The sequence below is a fragment of the Ambystoma mexicanum genome, chromosome 7q, assembly GCF_040938575.1.
Source record: "Ambystoma mexicanum isolate Mex_15411 chromosome 7q, UKY_AmexF1_1, whole genome shotgun sequence".
Taxonomy (NCBI): Eukaryota; Metazoa; Chordata; class Amphibia; order Caudata; family Ambystomatidae; genus Ambystoma; species Ambystoma mexicanum.
The window spans coordinates 156439773-156462740 of NC_090941.1; the positions used below are offsets into that span (position 1 = coordinate 156439773).

General features: G+C 44.5%; 1 protein-coding gene across 1 annotated transcript in view; it reads left to right on the forward strand.

Annotated features, from left to right (window-relative positions):
• CFAP47 (cilia and flagella associated protein 47) overlaps positions 1-22968 on the forward strand; it is a 3369192-nt gene that overhangs the window by 861268 nt on the left and 2484956 nt on the right. The window contains exon 27 of the mRNA XM_069639370.1: positions 4447-4547. Coding sequence (XP_069495471.1) covers positions 4447-4547 — 101 coding nt within the window. The remainder of the gene's footprint in view (positions 1-4446; positions 4548-22968) is intronic.

Sequence of the window (22968 nt, forward strand, 5' to 3'; positions counted from 1 at the left end):
CTCTCCGACCGCCCATTCCAGGTGGAACTCTGAGCCTTTCACTCGACACTCACTTTCTCAACCTGTGGCGTTCCCCTGGTTCTTCAATGTCTATACGGCTGCCCTGGCACGTGTGATTGCCACTTTCACCTCTAACTTCCAGTGCTACGCAGACAACACGCAACTATCTTTCAGGCTACCCTCAGCCACCATCTCCTCCTCGCTAATACCGGACTGTCTGTCTGCTATTCAGTCTTGGTGTGCTGCAAACGACCTCTGCCTCAGAGCCACTAAGACTGAGATTGTTCGCATTGGGACCCCTTGCCCCCGCTTTCCCACTTTCACTCTGGCCGGCCTCCCTTGGCCCTACACCCTGTCATCTTTGACTCCACTCTCTCCTTATCCCACATTGCAAACATCTCTAAAAAGTCTATCAGCTTCACCTCCTCAGAGATAATCTACCTTTTCTCACTTTCCCCCAGACGCTCACTGTCTCGAGAGACCGGGTTGTCTCCATGCTGGACTATTGCAACAGCCTCTTCCTCAACCTCCCTTCTCCCTTCTTCTACCCTGCGCCCTCTGAAACTCATCCAGAACGGAACCGCAAGACTTATCTTTGGCCTCAAGCCCAGGGACCTCATCTCTCCGGCGCTGAAATTCCTTCACTGGCTCCCTGTTGCTGCAAGGATCAAATTCAAGATCCTTTGCATTGTCCACAAGGCTTTCTGGGACCAGGGACCTACCTACCTGCAACGCTGCCTCCTAAATACTGTCCCTCACAAGCCCTCTGCTCATTTTACTCCAACCTTCTACGAGTGTGCCGGTTCTCCAAGCAGAGATTTGGAGGGAGATCCTTCTCCTCAGCAGGTGCCTCCCTCTGGAATAGCCTTGCTGCCACCCTCTGTCTTGAGCTGGATCTCCTTAAATTCCGGAAACTCCTCAAGATTTTCCTCTTCTCCTCTTCCTACTCTCTCCCTCTACCCTGCTAACCCGGTTCTGTTTTTCCCTCCCTCCTCTTCCTCACAGCATTCTGACTGGCCGCGGGGTGACCTCGGAGTCTCACTGGCCCCCGGCACCCACCACCCAGTCCTCTGGCACTTGCCTCAAGGCCCTACACCCTATCCTCACTCGATGCACTTGAGAAATTAACCCAAGAGAGCGTCTCTCTCTGCACTTACCCCAGTCTCAACCAACTGGGTGCACTTGATCCTCCCCCTCCCTGTGACCTTCTGTGCACTTGCTCGATCCGTACGCACTGCGCCTGAAGATCGTCTGTCTCTCTTCCTTGTCTTCACCCCTTAATTGCACTGTTAAAACTGCAGAATTGCAGTCGGGCCTATCTGCTGTCTCCTAAACCTTGAAATGTATTTTTTACGCACTTACTCTGCCTGTGCAGACTATCATCTGAGCATTTCAAAGGCTCTGAGCAACTGTTTGTTTTTTCCTCATGTTCCCCCCCTCCTTGAGCGCTTTGAAACACTTGCCTGTCTATAGGCGCTTTACAAATAAACAATACCATACCTCACAATTGTTGTTTTCTTTTTTAATAGATGTGTGTAGCTTTGGAACACCGGCTCTCCGAACATCAGATATCAAAGTGGCATTGATTTGTGCTTAATATTGGTAACAATGAGTGACAGATTGGTAGCATTTCAATTGGTCTGTCTACTTAATCCCTTCTATTTGTTTATTAAGCTTTCCCCGGAGACCAGTGGTCTTCAAACTGTTTAGGCCTGGGCTTCCCCCAAGCAAAATGAGGGCAGGGCGCCCCCTCCCCCACAAATGGCAAATGGATAGTAAGTCCAAATGGCTATGAACTATTGCACACCGTCACCGCACACTACTCCCTGTGTAGTTCCTGGGCTCCCCCAGCTGCTCACATCAGAGTCTCTGGGCTCCTTCATCCCACTCTTACCCAGTCCCTGTGCTCTTCCCACCCCACCACAGACCCTGGGCTCTCCCCACACTGCTCCCACCACTATCCCATGGCTCCCGCTCATCCTGCTCCCACCACAGTCCCTGGGCTCCACCACCCTGCTCCCACCACAGTCCCAGCACCAGTGGCAGCTGGTGAATTTTTTTTAAGTGGAGGGGCATAAATATTTCCCCCAGATATGCCATAGCGACCAAGCATAGCGAGGGAGCCCAAACCAATCAAGGAGGGTTTGGGAATTATTTTTAAATAATGGGTTAAAATGTTGCATTTTAGAGTATTGAAATTGGCACTTGGGGGTCCAGCGTGCAGGCATGATGTTTTTTTACTGCACATCTATGATAGATGTCCAGTAGAGGGATACCATCCCTGTCCCTGGGCTCCACAGCGCCTCAGAAGGAGAGCTGAGTTTGGTGATGGGTGGGGGGATTGTGCAACAGCTGCCTTTTTAAAATGTCTTTGCTGTACAAATCCCCCCTCCCCCGCAAACCTCCCCCACTCACCAAAATCCACTCCACGGACCAACACAAACACACACACATTCACACAGCAAGCCCTTTATCATTCACACGACCACCCATCATCATACACTCACTCATAACACAAGCATACATGCATCCATACACATATTTAAATAAAAAATAAATGAACATAAACTTACTTTCGAGGGGATTGGGTCCTCCGACGTATTCCATATCTATGACATGTAATCACCACAGCTGTGCTGCTTACATGTCATAGATATGGAATACGTAGTCGGACCATCCCATCGAAAGAATGTTACCAGGTAAGAAAGTAACTTGTTATTCTGCCCCGGTCCTGAAGTTTCCTCCCCAGCCCTCTAGCGCTTGCATCATGAACAGGAATCGGGAAGCAAGAACTTCCTGGTTCCTGCTCATGCGTGCAAGGTCCCGCATGTGGGTGCTGGAACGCCCCGCTCCAGGTTGCTACGTCTGTATGTGTGAGGAGGCGTAGGAGCTCCTGCTTGCACATAGTGACATGCAGCTCCCCAGCCAGCATTTCCAATGAGCTATGCAATGCTTGCAAAGCAAAACGCCATCTTGAGCATGTGCGGCTGGGGAAGTTAACTGTCAAAGGGAAACAGTGTTTCCCTTTCAAAGTTCAGCCAGCCCAGGAGCACTCCCTCAGCTGGAAAGAGCAGCTGAGGGAGTGCTCAGTGTTTCACTGGGCTGGCTCCTCCATAATGGGTGAGGGGGCCACTGGGTTGACGCCCCCGTGCCCATTATGGATGAGCCGGCCGGCTCGGACTGGCCTGTAGGGCAATGCCAGAACCAAAAAATGCAAAATGCTAGTGTGGGCCAGTTGTTTTGGTCTAAATCGGCCACTCTTTTGGCGAATGTGGGACCGTTTGATGAGCTACTCCATATGGAGGTAGTAGTTTTGGCCATTGTTGCTGAGACCAGAAGAGAGGCAAGAACGATCCTTAGATGGGAGGTTGCCTACCCATACCCCAGACACCGAGTCTTAGAATTGACCTGTTTGGACCTATTTAACAGGGTTGGATAGCTATATCAACAGAATAAAGTATTCTAGCTCATTCTGTTCATGTTAGGCCTTTTTTTCCTATTACCCTCACCTGTGATATCTTTCTTCGAATAACATGGGTTAAATACAATTTCCACTGTGTATACGTGTTCTGTTCCTTCTTAAAGGTTCCATGCAGTGATTTGTGGTGCCAAAATTAAGAGCTTAAGTAGCTATCAAAGAAGGCAATGCAAGACTAGCAGTAATGTGTGCTCTTCACAGGGCATTGGCCATTGTTTTAGCTATCAAATTCTATATGGATTGCATTCACCAGTGCTGGACCAGGTACAGGGACGTACCCATCGGCAATCAATTTCTGTACTTGGGTTCCATGCCTGCAACTGCCCCAAAAAGTTCACTGATTGCTCATTTAAAGTAAGGCCTCCCAAGTCTCACTATTTATATCTAAACTGGTGGTGATTTTATACTGTCACTAATCTGACAATCTATTTAAAGGGTAGAATCCAGAAAGATGGCCAGAGTTTAAACTTCAGCCTCCGGATAGATCTGGAATGCTGGCTGCAGAATAAGGGGCATGTTTTTTTAAATGTACTACCATCAGTCTGGAGGGCTGCATCTTTGTTGTCATCTTTCAAGGCTAACTATTTATGTAATGGCCTTCTTTCAAAGTGTTGTGTGACATGTGGATGGCATTTGTCATCCTTGTCTGTCGTAGTAAACATAATGATGAAATGTCATCCGCATGTGTGTGTAATTTCTACAACTTGTTTACTAGAACTTGTGTATGTTTTGCTCATAGTGTTTACAGTGGAGAAGCACCTCTTTGAAACCACTCTTTTCTTGGGTGTAAAAGGGTCTGATATGGTGTAAAAAAGGGGTTATACAAAAGCAAGGATAGTCTTCTTAGAAAGAAAGTTGTAACTCTTATGAAGAAAACCAAGATATTAAGGCAATCCCTTCCTCCTTTTTTGGGTTGCCTTGGTAGATTGTCTATTAGAGTTAGTAATCATTATGTGTTTTAATTTAAGGTTTCCACTTCAAGTTGCTGGGACAGCTGAAAATTGTCTCCTTACTGTGTATCCCCACTTAGCCTTACACCGCACCGACGAGCAAGTTATCTTGAGAAGTGGTAAGTAGAGATATTTTCTTGTTGCCCCTGATCGTAATACATATTCTGCTATAGTAATTGGTTATTTTATAATGCGTTTACTACCCACAGAGGAGGAAGGATAGCTCACGGGCAACGTGTTTGTCTTGGAAGCAAGACAACGTGGTGCAACACAGGTTCGAATCCTGATCTCATGCTTAGAAACCACTTGCTGATATTAAGCGCAATATAAATGAACAATAAAATAGAATAAGCGTGGATCCAGCGATCGAACCTGTGTTGCTCCGCGTCCTCTTGCTTCCAAGGTGAGCGCGTTGCCCCTGAGTTATCCTCCCAAGGCACTTCAGGCCACCTACCCTGTTTACTTAGAGTCTCTGCATACGTGTATTAGGGGTTGTCAGAAACTGAGTTAGATACTGACTGGATTTGCGTCCGGTCCAGCAAATGTACATGGAGAATTACATATTAAAGCAAATCACAGTTCTTTGAGGTTCAGGCCCTTCTTAGTTGATCAGAATTTTTATCGAGATACTTTATCCCTCGTTGTGAGATTCGGTTCTCATCCCTCCCTTCCTCATATCTGTGCCTGCTTAATACTTTGAAAACTCTTATTTGTGATTTTGTTCTGGGCATGTTCTTTTTCATTCTAAATCTGAGGCTTTGACAATGTATTGGAGCCTAAGAAGTGCATGCTTGTATGACGCTGCCTGGTTGGTGGAAGACACCAGCCATAAAACAATCCATTGGCAAAGATTGCCAAGCAGCAGAATAGATGTCTATTCCACACGGATTCATGCAGCACTTTCATGTGAACTATTCCTTGTTCTCATTTAAAACACAGGGAGGCAGAGACCAGCCCAGGGAGACTATCAGAATGCTGAACGAGGCAACTAGAAATGGGAAATGTATAGAGTCTAGTTTTCTCGATTTATTCCCAATTGTGGCTCAATTTTGATTTCTTCTGAGTAAAGGGACAAGGAGATTAGACTTGCAACATCTATAAAGGATACTCAAAGTTCAATAATATTGTACCTGTTGAAAGTAAACAATGTAATAATTCTGCCTAAAATCCTGAACAGGTTTTTAGCCTTACTCTGCATTTAAAAAATCAGCCCTTATGTTCCTCGCCATTCATTTTCCTCTGATCCAAGCACATAAGGTTCTTTGGAAAATGAATGGGATCCTCCTTCTGGTGCCATGTGATTAATTGTAGGGAAAATGGTACACAAATTTTAAGAAAGCACATAAATACCCAGAGCATTAGCCATGCCTTCTTTTAAGTCTCCATTTATTTCTTCCAGCCTGCAAAGTACATTTTGGCACTTTTAGCACTGTGTTTCTACTTGGATGAATTAAATTACTGTCCACAGGGATTTTGGGGAGTGTTTGCTGGCTTCCCCTACTGCTGTGCAGCTCCCCATTGACTACAGCTCTGCTGCCTATGCACAACTGTTTTCCTGTAGGGTGTCTGAGGACTATGTGTCTGGTGTTGGGCCTCCAGTTCAGCTCCTGGAGGGATGAGGGCAGTCAATTTTCAACCTGGTTACCATTTTCGTTCCTCAAGGTATGCACCCGGTATTGGCAGCTGGACCGAGGTTTGTTATGGTACTTGTAGTCCTTGTTATTGTCTTGAAACTGTGAGCAGGCATTAAAGGCTTGACTTTGCGGAGGAGTGCAAGCTGGTACCATGCTGCTTGGGTTTTCTTGGTAATGTGTGTTTTGAATGAAAGGTTGCAGTCCATAGTAAAGCAGAGAGATTTTCCACTGGGTGAGAGTGAAGGCATGAATCCATCGAGATTCAGATCAGCCAATTCTGTACTTGGGTATGTTTGTTGGGATTCCCTAGTAGAATGAATATGGTCTTTGTATGATTGAGCGTCAGATAGGTGCTTTGCATCAAGGCTTGGGTGAGGGACTGATACTGCTTGAGTCGCTGGATGTCATTGTTGCAATTGATCTTTAGGTAAAGTTGTGTGTCATTGCATATTGTCACAGATTGCCTTAAGAACACACCAAGCCATAGAAGAGGTTAAAGGGTTTTTATTATCAGATTGGCCACAAGCCTAACCACCATCCTTTCCCCCCCTACCTATGAATGGGTAGTCTCACACTAACACACGTTCCCCTCAACCCTAGACTGGTACTAATGATTGGTAACCACTGTTATCTTGAAATGGATCGGACTATGTGTGGTGGCCTAAAGGCCAATGCTTTCTCGTTCTAGACTTCCTCCGGGCACAATCTAGGTGACACCTATCCCGAACGCTTGTTGGAAAAGTGGCTTTCAGTTACTCTCAGCACTCCCCTGGCCTACCACGCCTTTCTACTAATTTCCCTGGATCTTACTGTCTCTCTTCCTTCCTCTTTCCACACTCTCCTTCTCCCTTCCTGCTCCATCCACCATCTCTCTCTCTCTCTCACTTCCTCTCTGGTCCCTTCAATGATCCTCCTGATACTTTGCCTCCACCCTCCAATCTTACACCCTCCTTCTCTCACTCTCCTCCCTACTGCATCTTCTCCTTATATCCAACTACTATCTCTGCTCATCTCAACTACTACTCCTGCCACTCCACCCACCTCAACGCCACTACTAAACTACCTCCACACCTGTTCGACTCCCACTTCTACTCTGCCACTTTTCCCACCTTCACACCACTACTATACCCCACCTGTTTAACAATCACCTTCCTTCCACTCCCTCAGTCACCCTGCATTCACTCTCCGACTTACACACACGCACACTTTCTCTCACCAGTCAATACCTCACTGTCTCTATAAATCAATGGGAACCCAAATTAGTAAATCAGATAACCTCATGAAGATGCATTGGAGCAACAATGGTGAAACACGTGTAGAGGTTTGAAAACTGAATTTAAGAGTTTGAAAATTGCACTCAGAGGTTACTAAGAATTGGATTTAAGCAGCCCTTAGAGTGTATGTGTTTAAGAACTGTACTCAAGTGGCTAAGCAGTACACTCAAGAGAACACAACAGCAGCTATCCGATTGGAAATATATATATCCAAACATAAGAACAACAATGGAAGTAATGAACTATAAAACTATAAAAATGAACAACAGATTTGAATTAAAGAAACTTACAAAATTGATGTGACCTGTTAAGATTATTGTTCACTTAAGAGCTGGCACTCATTGAATGACCCACTATTAGGTAAGAGAGTCTCTATAAATCACCTCCACCCTCATTTCCACCTTCCTCCTTCTGGTCTCTTAGTCCACCACCTCCTCCTTCTATGACTTCACCCAAACAACCCACACCTTCCTGTTTCCTATTGTTCCTTCTCTTCTACCCCACCCTCTCCTGTCTCCATTTGCTCTCCCCTTCTGATTTCCCTGTCCATTCTTGCTCTAACTTCCCCGCCCGGGAGGTGTTACAAACATTGGGATACATATAAGGGGATCAGGAGGATCCTAAGCCCCACCCCTTTCTCACATACGGGACTAGCGCAGACCGGCAATGGCAGCCTGCTCTCAAAATTGCAGTTCGTGTGAGGTATTAAGTTTGCTGCTAGACAGTCTGTTAAAGAGCTACTCTGTGTCGCTGGTGTTGGTAAGCAGTGTTCTCCCTTGAGCAGTGGACCGTCTGTGTGACAACCCTTCTCTGCTGCTGGTGGTGTATATTTGTTGTACACAGCGGATGGTACCATTCTGCCCATACTTTTGCCTTGGCCTGGTCTGTTTTGTGTCACATGGCATTTTCAGGCAGTAGTGCTGCCGGTTGGGGTACGCTGACACCGGGTACAGCTGGAGAGATAGATCCTTGTGGTCTGTTCCTACGTTTCATCGTGGGACCTTTTTTTTGTTTGTTTCCCGTAATGAACAAAAAGGAACTGGCCAGCATTGGAAATGGGTGTATGGGGTGATTGAGAGTGGTACCATTTTGAGTCACTCTGGTACATAGGGAAGGGACAGGGACTAGAGCCCTCCCAACCTCAACCTTTCCCCTCTGCAGTAGGGCTGGCTCCAGCTTCCAGCCTGGTAGGCCTCCCACGCCAGGCTGAGAAGAGACCCCTTTCATTCATGACAAGGTCAGGCTTGATGTTGTTTTGTGATTAGTTTCCCCAGAGATTCCATGTAGAGGGTGAAGATGACTGGGGAAATGATGGATCCTTATGGTTATTTGCAAGAACTGGGATCTGTTTGGGGCCATGTGGACATGCTGGTCTCTGTTGGATAAGTATTCGGTGAACCACTGCAGGACTGTTCCCATGGCCGTGGTGAGGATGTTCAAAATGGTTTTATGGTCGAAGGCAGCAGAGAGTTTGAGAAGGACAAGGAGGCAAGGGTCTCCTTTGTCCAGGAGGTGTAGTGCATCATCAATAACATGGATGGGGGTGATTTCTGTGCTGCATTTTACTCAGAAAGCAGAATGGTAGTCCGTAGAAAATATTGTGAGTGATCCTTTTGTTCAACTGTATGGCAGCAGTCTTTTCAATTACTATGCCAAGGAAGGGTAGATGCAATAAGGTGTGATATTTGGCCAGGGAATCTGGGACGAGTGGGAGTTTCCTCAGCAGTGGTAGGATCTGTCCAGTTTCCAGTGCGTCCGAGAATGCACCTATTGTCTGGGATGCATTGATGAAAAGTGAAGTGAGTACTTCACCTTTGATGTCCTTCACAATGGATGAGGCAATAAAGTTGCCCTTGTAATCGATTGGTTGGTTTAAGGGCAGCAAGAATGTTGGTCAAGTCTTATGGAGTAATTGTTCTAAATTTAGTCTCTCTGTTTTGGGCCGGTGTGGGGGGAGGGGGGTTGGGGTTCTTTGGAGGGTGGTTTGTGTTGCCTTATCTTGTCTGTGAAGAATCTGTTGATGGTGTTGGATTTCTCAGTGTATTGTGGTATTGCAGTGTAGAGAAGCAGACATGCATGTCCTTGATGGAACCTGCCCCCTCTCCACTGACATACTGGATGAAAGACAAGAAGACACTGTGCTTGACACCAGGTATTATTCCAATACCGCACCGGGTGTGTGAGTGACGTTATGCACTCAGACAACCATATCGAATGTACTCTCGAACTGAAGTGGTAGCAGATTTGCAGACCCACTGAAGAATCGGAGAGCTGTAAAGAAAATCTGATAGGTGCAAAGTGATGTCATAAGGAGAAAACACAATGACGCACTGAAACAATATGAGGATACTTAAAGAATGAAGATGTAACTGAAGAAATAAAGTAAACATATATACGAGTGAGAAGAAACCATATATACAGAAGACAAGTGACCAGATGTGTAGTAAATGTATATACGCAGAAACACAAGCCATGTTGAAAAGGTTAACATTGGCTCCGAATAGTAAGCAAAGTGAAAAGCTCAAAGGAGAAAGACCAGGGCTGCAGAGCTGATAGACACTGGAAGTGAATTGATGCATGAACAAAGGATAGCTGTTGGCCAGAGATCAAGGATTGTTATTTATTATTAAGGATGCCACAGCAAGAAGCGAATTGCAGGGTACAACGGTAGTTAACAATGATAAGCAATATACTCAGGACATATTTCTCTTAGATTTAAGTACATGAGCCAACATTTGTGAATGCCAGGTATTGGGCAATTAAAGATGTAAAAGCTTACGTGAGCCAGAACAACCAAGTCTCCAGAGGCCGAAGAGGGTATTGACACCGGACATAATTGAATCGAATACTACTAATTGTAAAGGTGAGATGGACAAAATCATGATCTCTTCACACGTGGTTCCAGACCAGAAAACAAGGCCTATTCATAAGCACCAGGCAGAGATAACGATGTACCTTAACTCCCCTTGAAGGTCCAGAGAAGAGAACATTCAGCAAGGTCAAGTACAAAGAAGAAGCCTTGACTGAAGGCTTGGCTGATGAGAGATGGTAGACTAATTGGGCAATAGTCTGACATTGTTCTCTGCACCTGGGTTTCATTTTGCTTATGTGCTGCTAACGAGCCACATGTCCAAGGTTGGGAGAGAATGCCAACCGATCAGTGGGCCTATGTAATGGTGGACCACACATTGTTGCATGGGCCTATCCTTTGTTAGTTTTATGTTATTATTTGTATTTTACGTGGTTAGTTTGTTCAAGGCATGCCTATCAGATAAGAGGCATCCAATGCTGATAATGTGGAGTGGTATGCACTCCAAAGTGGGGGATTAACGCCACAATTACCCCACTCATACTCCTGCTGTAAATTGGTTGCACTGAGTGGCAGAAATGGTTATTGAGTCTGGTGGTAGTTCTGCAGAAATATCACACAACTATTGCCAAACTCATAATGAGAGGGGATGTGGAAATGGAACTTGCTGAAAAGCAGGGTCATTAGCCTGGCTGGTGAATGGAATGGCACTGGCTTCCCCATCGCGTCTCTGGGGGATACAGCTTTTCTTTCTCCAAATGTATTACAATTTTCATAATGTAACACGTTAAACTTGCAGCTTTTCAAGTGAAATAAAAGGGTTACTGCCTCATAACTAAAATGCACTTACAAATGAATTCAGATGGATGCGATTTCTCCTGTGTTCAACAAGTGTTCACCGGAACTGTCTGCGTTCATCTTAAAATGTAATGAACTTTCTACTATAAGGCATATGTAACTCCTAAACCCACACTTCTTTTACTCCTCCCTCACGCTCCCCCCTGTGGGTCAAACACCCAGATGCATGCTGGGAGTCTTTTTGGGGTTGCGCTACCCAGAGGGTTACAACTTTTAGTGGGGAAAGGGTTAAATAGTTAACAGGTGTAATGATGGTTTCCTTTGCTACAAATCAGGAAAGGTAGATGAAACCCATTACCTTGCTTGCAAAATAGATTTTGTGCTACTATAAAATAAATGGTCTGTTAATATTTGTCAAACATGAAAGACAGAATTGCTCAGTTTTTCTTGTGCAGTAAGCTTGTTGATTAGCAGAATTATAGGTTGGAAGCTTCATGTACAGAAAGGAAGTGTCATAAGCACTCTTCCCCTTTCACTGACATTAATTCTATCTTTACACATAATCACTGCACTCCAGGTACTAATATCAGACCATTAAAGCACATTTTAGTTTCTGAAAAGCCATATTTTAAATCCCTATTTTAAGGCTATCTGCCAGCCTGAATGGGTTGGTCAGGTTTAATGGAGTAACTGAGCTGGCATGCTGGGATAATTTGACTCCTACTCCTGTGGCACTGCAAAGATTCCACCAAGATTTTTAAGGCCTGTCTTTTTCTCACGAGCAGTGTGTGACAATCTGACGGCTTCATCACAGATTCCCTGAAAGAAGCCTCTTATGCGGCATGGGAAAAGCTGAAGCTACCTCACTCTGACCCTGGCGGTGGTTGTCTGCGGGATGACCACTTTGGAGAGGACAAGCTGCAAGGAGACAGAAAGAAACTATATCAAAGTAACCCTTCAGTCATACCCTTTGTGTGATCACGAAGGGCCTTTGCAACAGTCATACATGGCCTATTGTAACATAGATACTTATTTCCCTGGTTTTTACCTCTTTTAACCCAACCTCCCCCTTTCCAGTACTTAGACGAGGAAGAGGGATGGAGCAATGAGGATAACTAGACACAGCAAACTAACGCTGCATTCTAGTCTTTGGAAACTGCAGGGAAAGACCAGGACATTTTAAAAGTAACACTGGTGAACCGAATGTGAGAGGGTGAGAAGGAGAACGAGAGTTCCTGAGACTGGAGAGGCACTGAAGGTAAGCAGACTGCAGAGCTCAGTGAGGAGACCAATGGATACATTGTGCCGAGCAATTGCCAGGTTGAGAGAAGTTCCCGTTTTCTGACTTCAGGCAGCCAGAGCTGCCGAGAACCGAAGAAAGCAAGACGTGACTCCTAACAACTCACCGGGCGCATTACAAGTAGCTGGACCGGGAGCGCCGAAGCTGGGGAAACACAAAGTGCACTGAAGATGCTGTCCATAGCCGGAAAGCCGAGAGGGAGAGAACGGGTTACTGGGGCACTTCAGAGTGAATGCCATGTACCACGTTCTATGCAAGCAAGCCCAAGTGAAGGCAGAGCAATTCTTACAGATATGAACGTGGTTAAAAGAGTAAGCCTAAGTGAAGGCAGAGAAATGATTACTTATACGAACCTTGTGGAAGGAGTAAGCCTAAATAAAGGCAATACAATTATTACGAACATTAAGAGAGACCCTAAATAAAGGCAGTGAAGGGATTTCAAGTGTGAACAGTGTTAAGAGCAAGAGCCTAAATAAAGGCAGTGGAAGAAAGGAAGGGTTGCTGACCTAATACTAGAATTGTTGTTAGCTGGGTAAAAGAGAAAGTGAACTGTAACAATCACCTGGTATCCACGGGGACGTCACTCAGCCTGTTTTGACCTCTTACAACCTCAAACCCTTCACTGGAGGCTATTCGACTGGAGACTGGGCCTGAAACACAGGATTGGTAGAGTTTAACTTCCTATTGTCTCTGTGTGCTTGAACCCCTTCTTCCCCGGGGTCCAACCCTTCCCTTTGATCCACAACTCACCTTGTTTTCTTGGATAGTGTGCTCTCTGTCCTGCTTTCAGCGCAGGGGCGTATTGATTGATGCAGGCTCATTGCTGCCTAGTTACTTCATTGGCAAGAGTCTGACAGGTAAGTATAAGGAGTCTTTTGAACAGTTCTCTAACTTCGTTCCTTTCCTTCCTTAGATGATGGCCAGCGTCTGGGGTTGGCGACGTGCTGCTGAGATGAGTAACGCTGAAGGTGAGTGAGAGCGCGATGCACCCCTTTCGTATTTGCATTGAACTGAGTTATTTTTCTGTTTCTTTTAGGTGCTGCGACGTTTTCAGCGTGGATGCCGGTTATGAAAAACAAATGTGGTGGGTAAGCGCGGTATGTGGCGCCTCTAGATGTTTCCAAGCTAACCTGGAGTGTTTTTTCCCTCTTGCAGATGTATGAGAAGTTCCGGAGACAGGGTTCCCCCAGAGCGGCTGGGCTTCAGGTAAGCGTTTGAAGCTCGTACAGTATTTAAAAATAAGCGAAGATTTGCAGAATGCTTACTAATGCCTTTTTTCTGTTCTTTTCCCTTTTCCTTGGGAAGGGGCGTGCCGGGATGGGAATGACACCACCGAAGATGCCCGCAGAACAGAAGGAGTGATGAATGATGGGCAGAAGCGCCGCAAGGTAAGGCTGTTCCTAACGGTGTTCTTGTTCTTGCAGGAGCTGAGCGCAGAAGAAAGATGCAGGCCTACTGGAGACCGATCCGAACACTGTGAATGTCGCGCTGCAGGTGCAGAAAACACAAAGCATGTTTCTCAGCCTGGGTGTGGCTTAAATAGTCTCTGGGTATCCCAGGTGTCTCTGGGCTGAACCAGACCCAAAAGACTAGACCGCACATGCAGTTCTGGGAACCGAAATATGTGGGGGCATCCATCTTGTCCTCATCAATGCACTACAAGTCCAATCCCCAATGTTATCCTATGGGAGTGAGTGAGTCTGGTGCCACAAGCACCAAGTCTGATTCCAAGTGGGTCTTTGGAGGGATGGAGAGGCCCTTGAGGGCCATGTAGTTGATCGTGGCCTGGCTCCAGCCTGATATCTTGGAGGGCTTGGGGACATGAGGGGCAGGAATCATGACAGCAACACATAGTGGAAAAGGCCTGATGGGTTAGTGAGCCAGGCAGTGAATCTGGGATTCGTAGGCAAATATGCGAGGGGTAGGAAGAAAGGGTGTAAAAGCTTACGGGGCAAAAACCACTATATGTGGATTACAGACAAGGGAAGACCCATGCTCCTATGAGGATACGGTCTTTGACGCAAGAGAAGTGTGTACTGATAACTATTCATACAGAATGGATTAGGAAAGTGTAGGTGCTGGAAGCCCTGTATGTGAAAGTGGATACCAGATAAGGGAAGACTCATGCCCCTTTGAGGATTCAAGAGAAGCGTGTTGTGATAATTACTGATGCAGAAAGGGAAGAGCCTTGTCCCTGAAAAGGAATAGAAGTACAAAGAGATGAAACAAAATAGTGGACCCCTGGCAGGGAAGTAAGTGTTCGGATGGAAATGAGTATATCCCACCCCCTTAGGCGCTTTCAGGTGAGGCGAACACCATATTAGGTGATGTAGTGTATAAGGGGGGGGAGTAAACCGCACTATTAAGCACCATGTAGAAGCACTCTAGCACCAACAGTAGATTTGCGGCACTAAAAAACATATAGCACATGACTCCATTTTGTATAGGCCTAAAGGGTATAAGCTTGCCGGATCGCGCTGTTCACAAACCCAGCTCAGTATTCCCAATCTCACGAAGACATAATTAATCTGCAGAGCCCCATTCCCACGGAAGTCCACATTCCCCTCGTCCCTGCAGTGTTGCGAATATTTAGTATCTTCCAAAGGACTGCGCCCTGCAAGAGCATGAGACAACACTAGGCTCCGCACTGTGTTCATTCATCTCCACTAAACTGCTAGTAGGCCTCTAACCGCCAGTCAGCCAGTCGGAGCCAGCCTCACGCTGCTGACCCGATCCCCACACCTTCGCATTCCCTGATAATCAAAGAACCCCCTATCGAATGGTTTGCCCGTGGAGTTTTATAGAGCATTTGGTCCCGTTTTGGTGCCCAAATTGTGTGTTCTATTCAATAAGTTTCTTTCGGACAGAGTATTATGTCCAACGATGCAAGAGGCGATTATTACTCTCATACCAAAACAGGGTAAAGACTTGTCAAGATGTGCTAATTATCGTCCCATTTCGTTACTTAATGTGGATGTAAAAATGTTTCCGAAGGTTATGGAAACTAGGTTGCAAAGATTTATGGGTGTATTAATAGGCAGTTCTCAAGTAGGGTTTATGGTTCATAGATATGGTTATGATAATATTAGGACACTGTTGAATGTGATGTGGTTGTACCGGGCTAAGGAGGAGGACATATTTTTGATTTTTTTTATGCTGAAAAAGTGTTTGATTGTGTGAATTGGTCGTTCCTGAATTTTACACTGCTTCGGATGGGATTTGGTCCGCAGTTTTTGAATGCTATACTTGCTCTGCAACATAACATCTCGGCTAGAATTTGGATTAATGTTTTGTCTGAGGTTTTCAGGTTATATAGGGGAGCTAGGCAAGGGTGTCCTCTCTCGCCACTCTTGTTTAATTTGGTTCTGGAGCCGCTGTTGGTATATCTTATACAGGAGCAGAGCATCTGTGGATGGAAGCTTAAAAATGGGGAGGTGAACGTTCTAGCATATGCTGATGATTTGACAGTGGTCTTGAAGAACCCGGAGGTGGGCAGGCCCTTATTGAAACGTATGTTACAGGAGGTGGGGGAATTGTCAGGCTATAAGGTAAATTGGGGCAAAACTGTGGTTTTCCCCCTTTGGATGAATCTGTTGAATAGGAGGCTATTGGATTGGAATTGCCAATGGGCGGATGTTTCCGTAAAATATTTTGGAGTCTTCTTGGTGCGTGATGTTAAGAGAACGGTGGAATACAATGTAGACAAATTGAAGGAAATTTTGCTGAAGGATATACATAGATGGGAAAGGTTAACTTTAAGTATTTGGGCAAGGATCAATGCTATCGAGATGATGTTGTTGTCAAAGGTCTTTTATTTTATTCAATCACTTCCCCTTCATTTTACTAAAAGAGTGCTCTAGAAATTTGATAGGATTTTCATGGACTTCAATGGGGGAAGGGTAACAAACCAAAAATTCCAAGGTATATTTTGGTGCGTAGAGTTAAAGATGGGGGGTTTGGTTATCCGGTATTTGAGAATTATTGTAGGGGCTTTTTATTAAAGAAGGCTTCTTATTATTTTAAAGAAACGCAGGCATCGGACCCATATTGGCGTATAATAGAAAGGGAACTGCTGTATCCTTTCTCCTTGAATTGTTTATATTCTTATGGGAGATTGGGGAATTCTGGTGCCAAATTGGAAGCTTTAGTGGTTTCAAAGTCGGCTTTGGTTACTTGGATTCTGAGGTGTGGACAATCCTTGTACTTGTATGACTCGGCTTCTATATGGTTGAATCTGGGTCTACTGATTAACAATAAAATTCTTAATTGGAGGGGTTGGGCAAATAGGGGCATTTTGAAGATTGGGGATGTTTGGCGGGGGGGGGATGGTTCCGTTTGGAGAATTGGTTCATTGTTACGGGTTGCATAACAGAGGAGTGGGTAGATATGAGCTTTTAGAGCAGTTACTTGTAGAAAGAATGTGAATGTTGAGTGAACCTTTGAGTGGTGGTCCTTGTATTTGTGTGATTTTTGCTATATCTCCTAAGGCGGTTTCTTCGTATGTTCAGTTGATGCCTTTGCAGGACTGTATGAGGAATTCCTTGTACCAGTTGCGAATAAAGTGGGTGTGCAAGTTGGAAACTGACCTTTCTGATAATTGGTGGGACAATAGCTGGAGGGCTTCAGTAAGGGCCAAGGATGACTTAAATCTGAGACATCTTCACCAATGTCTTTTGGGCGCATTCACTGGACACCGGTGAGGTTGAAAGGGAGAGGTTTGGCTGATGTGGAGTTATGCTGGGGGTGTGGAAGCTTGAGAGGGACTTATTTGCATATGCTCTGGGAATGTAGTAGGGTGGTTGACTTTTGGAGAGAGGTTATAGATTGCATTGATATGGTAACTGGTATGTTATTGCCTCGTACCTTTTTATCTGCGATTTTCCTTTCAACTGATAGTTGGAGTGTAGAGTTGTGGGACTGTTCGGATTGGATTGATAGGGCATTGTTGATGGCCATAAAACAGAAAATGAAGGTGTGGAAGTCTGGGAAGTAGCTGCATTGTGAACATTGGGTGATGGATATGCGTACGCTCTCTTGGTATGAGACAATTCGGCATCATAGGAAAGTTGAATATGAGGAGAGGTGGGTGTCATTTCGTGATCTTTTCGGGTGAGGTGTAGTTTGTTTTTTCTGTTAAGGGTTTTTGAGACTGGGGGGGTGGGTAGGGGTTTTTGTTTTGTGTTGTTGGTTTTGTGGTTTTGTCTTGTGGTGTTCTGTCTTGTTTTGGGGTGGGTGGGGATGATCTATGATTTCTTTTTATTCTTTAAATTGCTGTTAACTTAGTGTGTAATTTACATTTCAATGAATTGCTGTAAATGGTGTGATATTTTGCTTGTTCTCGCTCTGATATTTTTGAGGTTATTTAGTTGTATTGTATATTTTTATTAAATAAAGTTGGTAAAAAAAAAAGAACCCCCTGTCCCAACACAAATCAAGTGTCTGCAGAAGATCTAAGCATGCACAGCTGTTTTCTTCAAGCATGAAAACACATCTTTTGAAACGCGAGGTACAGGGAGGGATAAATCAAAGATCAAAACCCTGGGTGGAGACCTTGAGTGCGGGAACTGCGGTATCAATGAAGCCCTGAATGTTTCGGTCAGCATGACTGTATTTCATCCTCCCTTCCCCCGGCACCATTTCCCATACCACCCAGGTGCATGCCACAGTGATTGAATAGGGAGCTTAGTGTGTAAGTTGAACTGATACAATGTGTTATACGAGCAACCCGACCGTCACCGAAGACTGCGATGAGCCCAGCTGACCCACGTGGATACTGATCGACAGCAACACAGCTAACCATTTGAAGCCTGGCATCCCCTATGGAGCAGGCCCATCCATAATGCCTAACCAATCAGTAGTGTTAGTCCGTACTGTATAAGATGATGCCACAAGGCCTTTTAAGCTTCTGCTTTGCTTGAGAATAACCAGAGCGCCCTCGAGCAGCAGAGTCCTTTGCTGTTATTTTGTAGTCTGTACAATTAAATCTTGGTTATCCTTGAAACGCTATCTCCTGGCTTACTTCCCTAGCGGGTTGTCTTTATTCTGGAGTGTGCGTAAAAAGGGACTTGCCTTCATAAGCCAAGCGGAAACGAACAAGTGAATAAATAATATGTGGAATAGCATCATGGGGAAGCAATACCCATATAAAGAGAGAAAGTGATACTGTGGATAGAAAAGAAACCTCAAGGCGAGAAGCATTTCTCTTGGTAAACATTGGAACATTGGGTGCACCAGATGCACCAAACTGATTGAGAGAAACCCAATACAGATGGGGGAAGGGAGAAACCTTTCCATTGGTGCAACAATAGTTCCTTTCTTTTGTGCACCTTAGAACTTTGTTTTGAACTTCAAGAATAAGCCATATCTACAGCTAAGAGAAATCCCTATTTGCACCTTCTATTCAGTTTAGCATGTTAGGGTCAGTTTTTAAAGTTTTTGACACAGGATGGAGGAAGCTTTATTTGTTAGACATTTTGACAGACTTTCATTAGCTTTTTTGAGGCAGGGAAACCCCTCACAGACATAGGGATAGGTCGGATTTCCCCAACCCTTCTTATTATTTTGATAATAAAAGTTTATCACCAAAAATTTAACCCAACACTGTGTCTGACTCTTACTCTCGACCCCTTTTTTGAATGTTCTTTTTAATTTTGCCTGAAAAAAGTCAATGTGGAATCAGCAGGAAAGTGGGCTTTGCCAAAGAGCAGCACTGTCGTCATATGTTCTGTGGTTCAGAGGTAGTGTCTGTAGTTCCACATGGGCTGGCTTCTGGCCTAAGCAATGAAACTCTGCTATTCACATAGTGAACACATGCCAACTAATGCTCTTTCCAGTGCAAAAACACATCAGCAGCTGAGAGGTGAAACGGCAACCTTCCCTGATGCAAAGTTGCATGGAGCCTAACATGTGCACGGAGAAAACTGTGCCACCATTTCATTTTCTCATGTTCTAGTATATTATTAATGTTTGGTGGTCCATTGACACCTCTGACTTTATCATTCCAAATGATAATGGTCAAGGAAAGTAAGATGTTAATTTGGTAAGTATGCTAAGCCCCCAAAAACTTGGCAGCAGAGTGGTGTTATTGCTGTGATAACGCTTCACGTTCCAACTCATATTGATCGCCAATGTTCTGTCATTCCTGCTGGCATCGCCCTAGCACCCTACACATTTATTAAGAAGCACACATTAGTTTAAACACAATTCAAATAACTAAGGCTGCCCTTCACTGATTGATCTCGAGATGAAATGGCAGAAGACGGCACCAGAAGTTCCCTTGTAGCAAATTATACTATTTGGCTTCAGCCTAACCATGGAAAAACTTTGTTCTCTAAAGTGACAGTTTGACACTTCACCTCTGAGGACAAGACTTGGACCCAAGACAGATTAGAGCCTCAACGGCAAGAGTGATTAAGGCAAGGGATGCTAATTGCAGCCACATGATTTTGTTCTTGTGGATCCGGAAGGAGGGCTTGGGAGCCATCAATTCCCTACTAGGATGAATATCTACATTTTTTGAGAGGGCTCCACTCTGTTGGTTAACTTAGGCAGTTTTTCAAGACTAAAATCCTCTTGACATAGCAGTGAAAACAGTGAATCAAAAGAAGTTGGAGCTATTGAACGGCTGTTGAACAGCGAGTCTCCACGCAACAGACTGCTGCCTGAGACCTCATGCCTGCTTCACACTGTAAAACCACTGGGTCAAGCCATTCAGATTTGCCCTCTTCAAAGACATCGCTGTGAACAGGACCTGTTGACTAACTTCACAATCTCTGTGACAGAACTTGTGGATTTGTTGCATGTCTGAAGCACAAGTACTGTTATCTCCAGGCCTAACCTTGCACCCTAGAAACTGGTCGCCCCCATTTCCTTACCTTGGTCCCCAAAAAAGATTCTAAGACTATTTTTGTTATTGCCTGTTCTCCAACAATTGCACATTTCGATAACCCTACTGCAGGACAGTTCTCAGATAACCAGTCTGGCCAGGTAAGTGAATTATCCTGCATTTACTATTTCTCCCTTGCAGGAGTGGGTTATTTTCTTTTTCCGCTGGTGTGTTTAGTAAAGAATGCTATTTTTACAAAGACTTGTTGTCCATTACTATTATTTTAGTACTTATTGCTTGCGGTAGTTTGGACGCTCCTGTTGCTAACCTGCCTCTATGGAGTATAGCCTGCCCTCTGCCAACCTTACAAAATGTGAAGAAGGTGCATTGTCTACTGTATGTTTACCTTTGCCTGAAACACCACTAAACTAAGTTGCGGTGTACATTTGGGCATTCACATACCAGAGCTATATATAATAAAGCTACATCTATGTCTTGCTCTATTACACTCTCTCTCTTTTATGCATATATAATCTTCCTATACTAAATTGATATGCATGTTTAAACACCGACATATTTTACAGAGAGGCAGCTTAGTGACAAAAGCACTCCCATCATCCGTCGATGGTGCTAGTTTCCTTCCGATAATGGCTCTTGTCAAAAAAGCCTGTGATGCTTTTATTGAATCGCTGCGGTTTAGAATCTTTATACATTTTGAAGGCAGCACATGACCCCAGTATGAGCACGAGAGCCATTGCATAACAAAATTGATTAAGTGTAATTGTTAACCTAAAGAAAATATCCTTGCACCGGCACACAATTTGCATTTAGAGCTCTTTGATTTTGCACCTATGTGGTCTGTCATATTGCTAGCAAGGCCTGATTAACACAAACTCGGAGGCTTACCTAAACATCATAAGAAGAAGGGTTTGCAAAGCTGAGAACCTGTTCTTGTTAAATGGGAACTGATTCCAGCTATGACTAGAAGGCAATTTATATACATCTTCAAACACATCTGACTAGGAATATCAAACATGGAATATCAACCATACTCATTGATCACTTGGTTTTCTTGGTGGTTTTTAGTGAAAAGGTCGGCTCCACCTTTTTGGTTTTAGTGCCGTCTCTTTGGAAATTACCCATTCCCCCTCAATGGAATCTGAAATATACAAAACCTACCACAAAAATGTAAACGAGTGCACCTCTACCGCAGACTGTTCGAACTTTATCTGGTTTAGATGCAGACCGTGGGTTTCCGGATTACCAACCTGAACATTATTCATTTTATCGAATGGTGAAGGCCTTTACAGATCTGCCAGGATTCCAACTTGTGATCATCAAATCAGCATAGATCTGCCTAGTGGATGAATTAGACCACTAAGCAAGATCTCATGCAGGCGAGCATTTCAGACCTGACTTTTTCAGGGCCTCAGTGAGAAGTCCATCCCTTTTAATTCACATTCCATGTGAAGGTTGACTTTACTTAATGAACTTTGGCATGCGTTGCCATGAAGATTCTGTAATGTTTGTGTGTCAAACACAAGCATCATTGCTTAGAAACATACTTATGCCGGTTTCTTGCCCCTTTTGAGTTCTAGTCTCCATAATGGTGCACTTTCCATTGGATTGGCATATAGGTGTCTGTGGATTTAGAATGCAGTTGCTGAAGGATATCTTATCGGCTCTTGTAAACATAGAGCTTGTTATAAGTAATATATGTTTTATGTTTGTTTATTTTATTTGTAAAGCGCGCCTGGCCCAAAGGCATCTGGGCACACATCATTTGTTACAGTTACATAGGGATAACAATGTACAGTGTATATTGCACATAGGTACAAGGAGCATGAGCGAGGGGTAAGCAGTCAAAATAAGCAGTATGCAAAAAGATAGAAGACTGTACATAAGGGAGGCAAACACTGAAAAAATGTGTGCCGGCCATGGGACGATAATATGAATAATGTACATGCAGAGTTAATGTAGAGTGAACTGACTTAAACATCTTGGGTCACCAGCCATGTATTGGCTTTGTGCTTTTTCCTGATAAGTATGGGCAAAGAGTTCCATAATTTAGCTGCGAGGACAGGGAAACTCACCCCATGAGCTTTTTGAAGTTTGTATCTGGGTACGATGAGACTGAAAGTTTGGGCGGATCACTGTGGGCGTGTTGAGGAATGGTGAGCAACGCGGTTAGCCAGGTTAGTGGGGTCCTGATTGTTTATACATTTGTGTGAGAGCAAGCGTTTTGAGTGATATTCTTTGGGTGATCGACAGCCAATGAAGGCTTCGCCTAGTGTCTGAGATGTGAGAAGATCTAGGGAAGTTGAGGGCAGCCCTAATGGCATTATCTTGAGTAACCTGGAGTTTATTTAAGTTGTGTTGGCTAGTCCCCAAATACAGTGCAGTACAGTAATCCAGTTTGGACATAACCAATGTCCTGGCGAGTATGGTGCAGCTGGAAGTGGTGAGGAAAGGGCGACATGCTGAAATCAGTTTACAGGTGTATGCGGAAGCTGAAATGACAGCGTTAGTTTGTCTGTTGAGCGAGAGTGTTGAATCAAGGTAGATTCAGAGGGTGTTGGTGTTGTGAGAGACATGGATGGTGTTACCATCAATGTTCTAACTTCTTGTAGGAGTCAGTCAATGCCCATCTTAAACTGTCTGCTAAACTTTAAATACTACTTCAGGGCTTGGGTGTGCCTCTTAAATTCTTTCTACATTCATGATCCACTGTAGCCCTAATTCAAGATTCCCACCCAGATTATAATACGTGGCATTGACCAAGACAGTTGCAGAATGGTTAACGTTTTACATATTTGCACATTGCAAGTGAGCATTACCATCATGTTGCATGCAGAACAGAATCGCACATTAGCAGAATATAATAACTATTTATCTCTCAC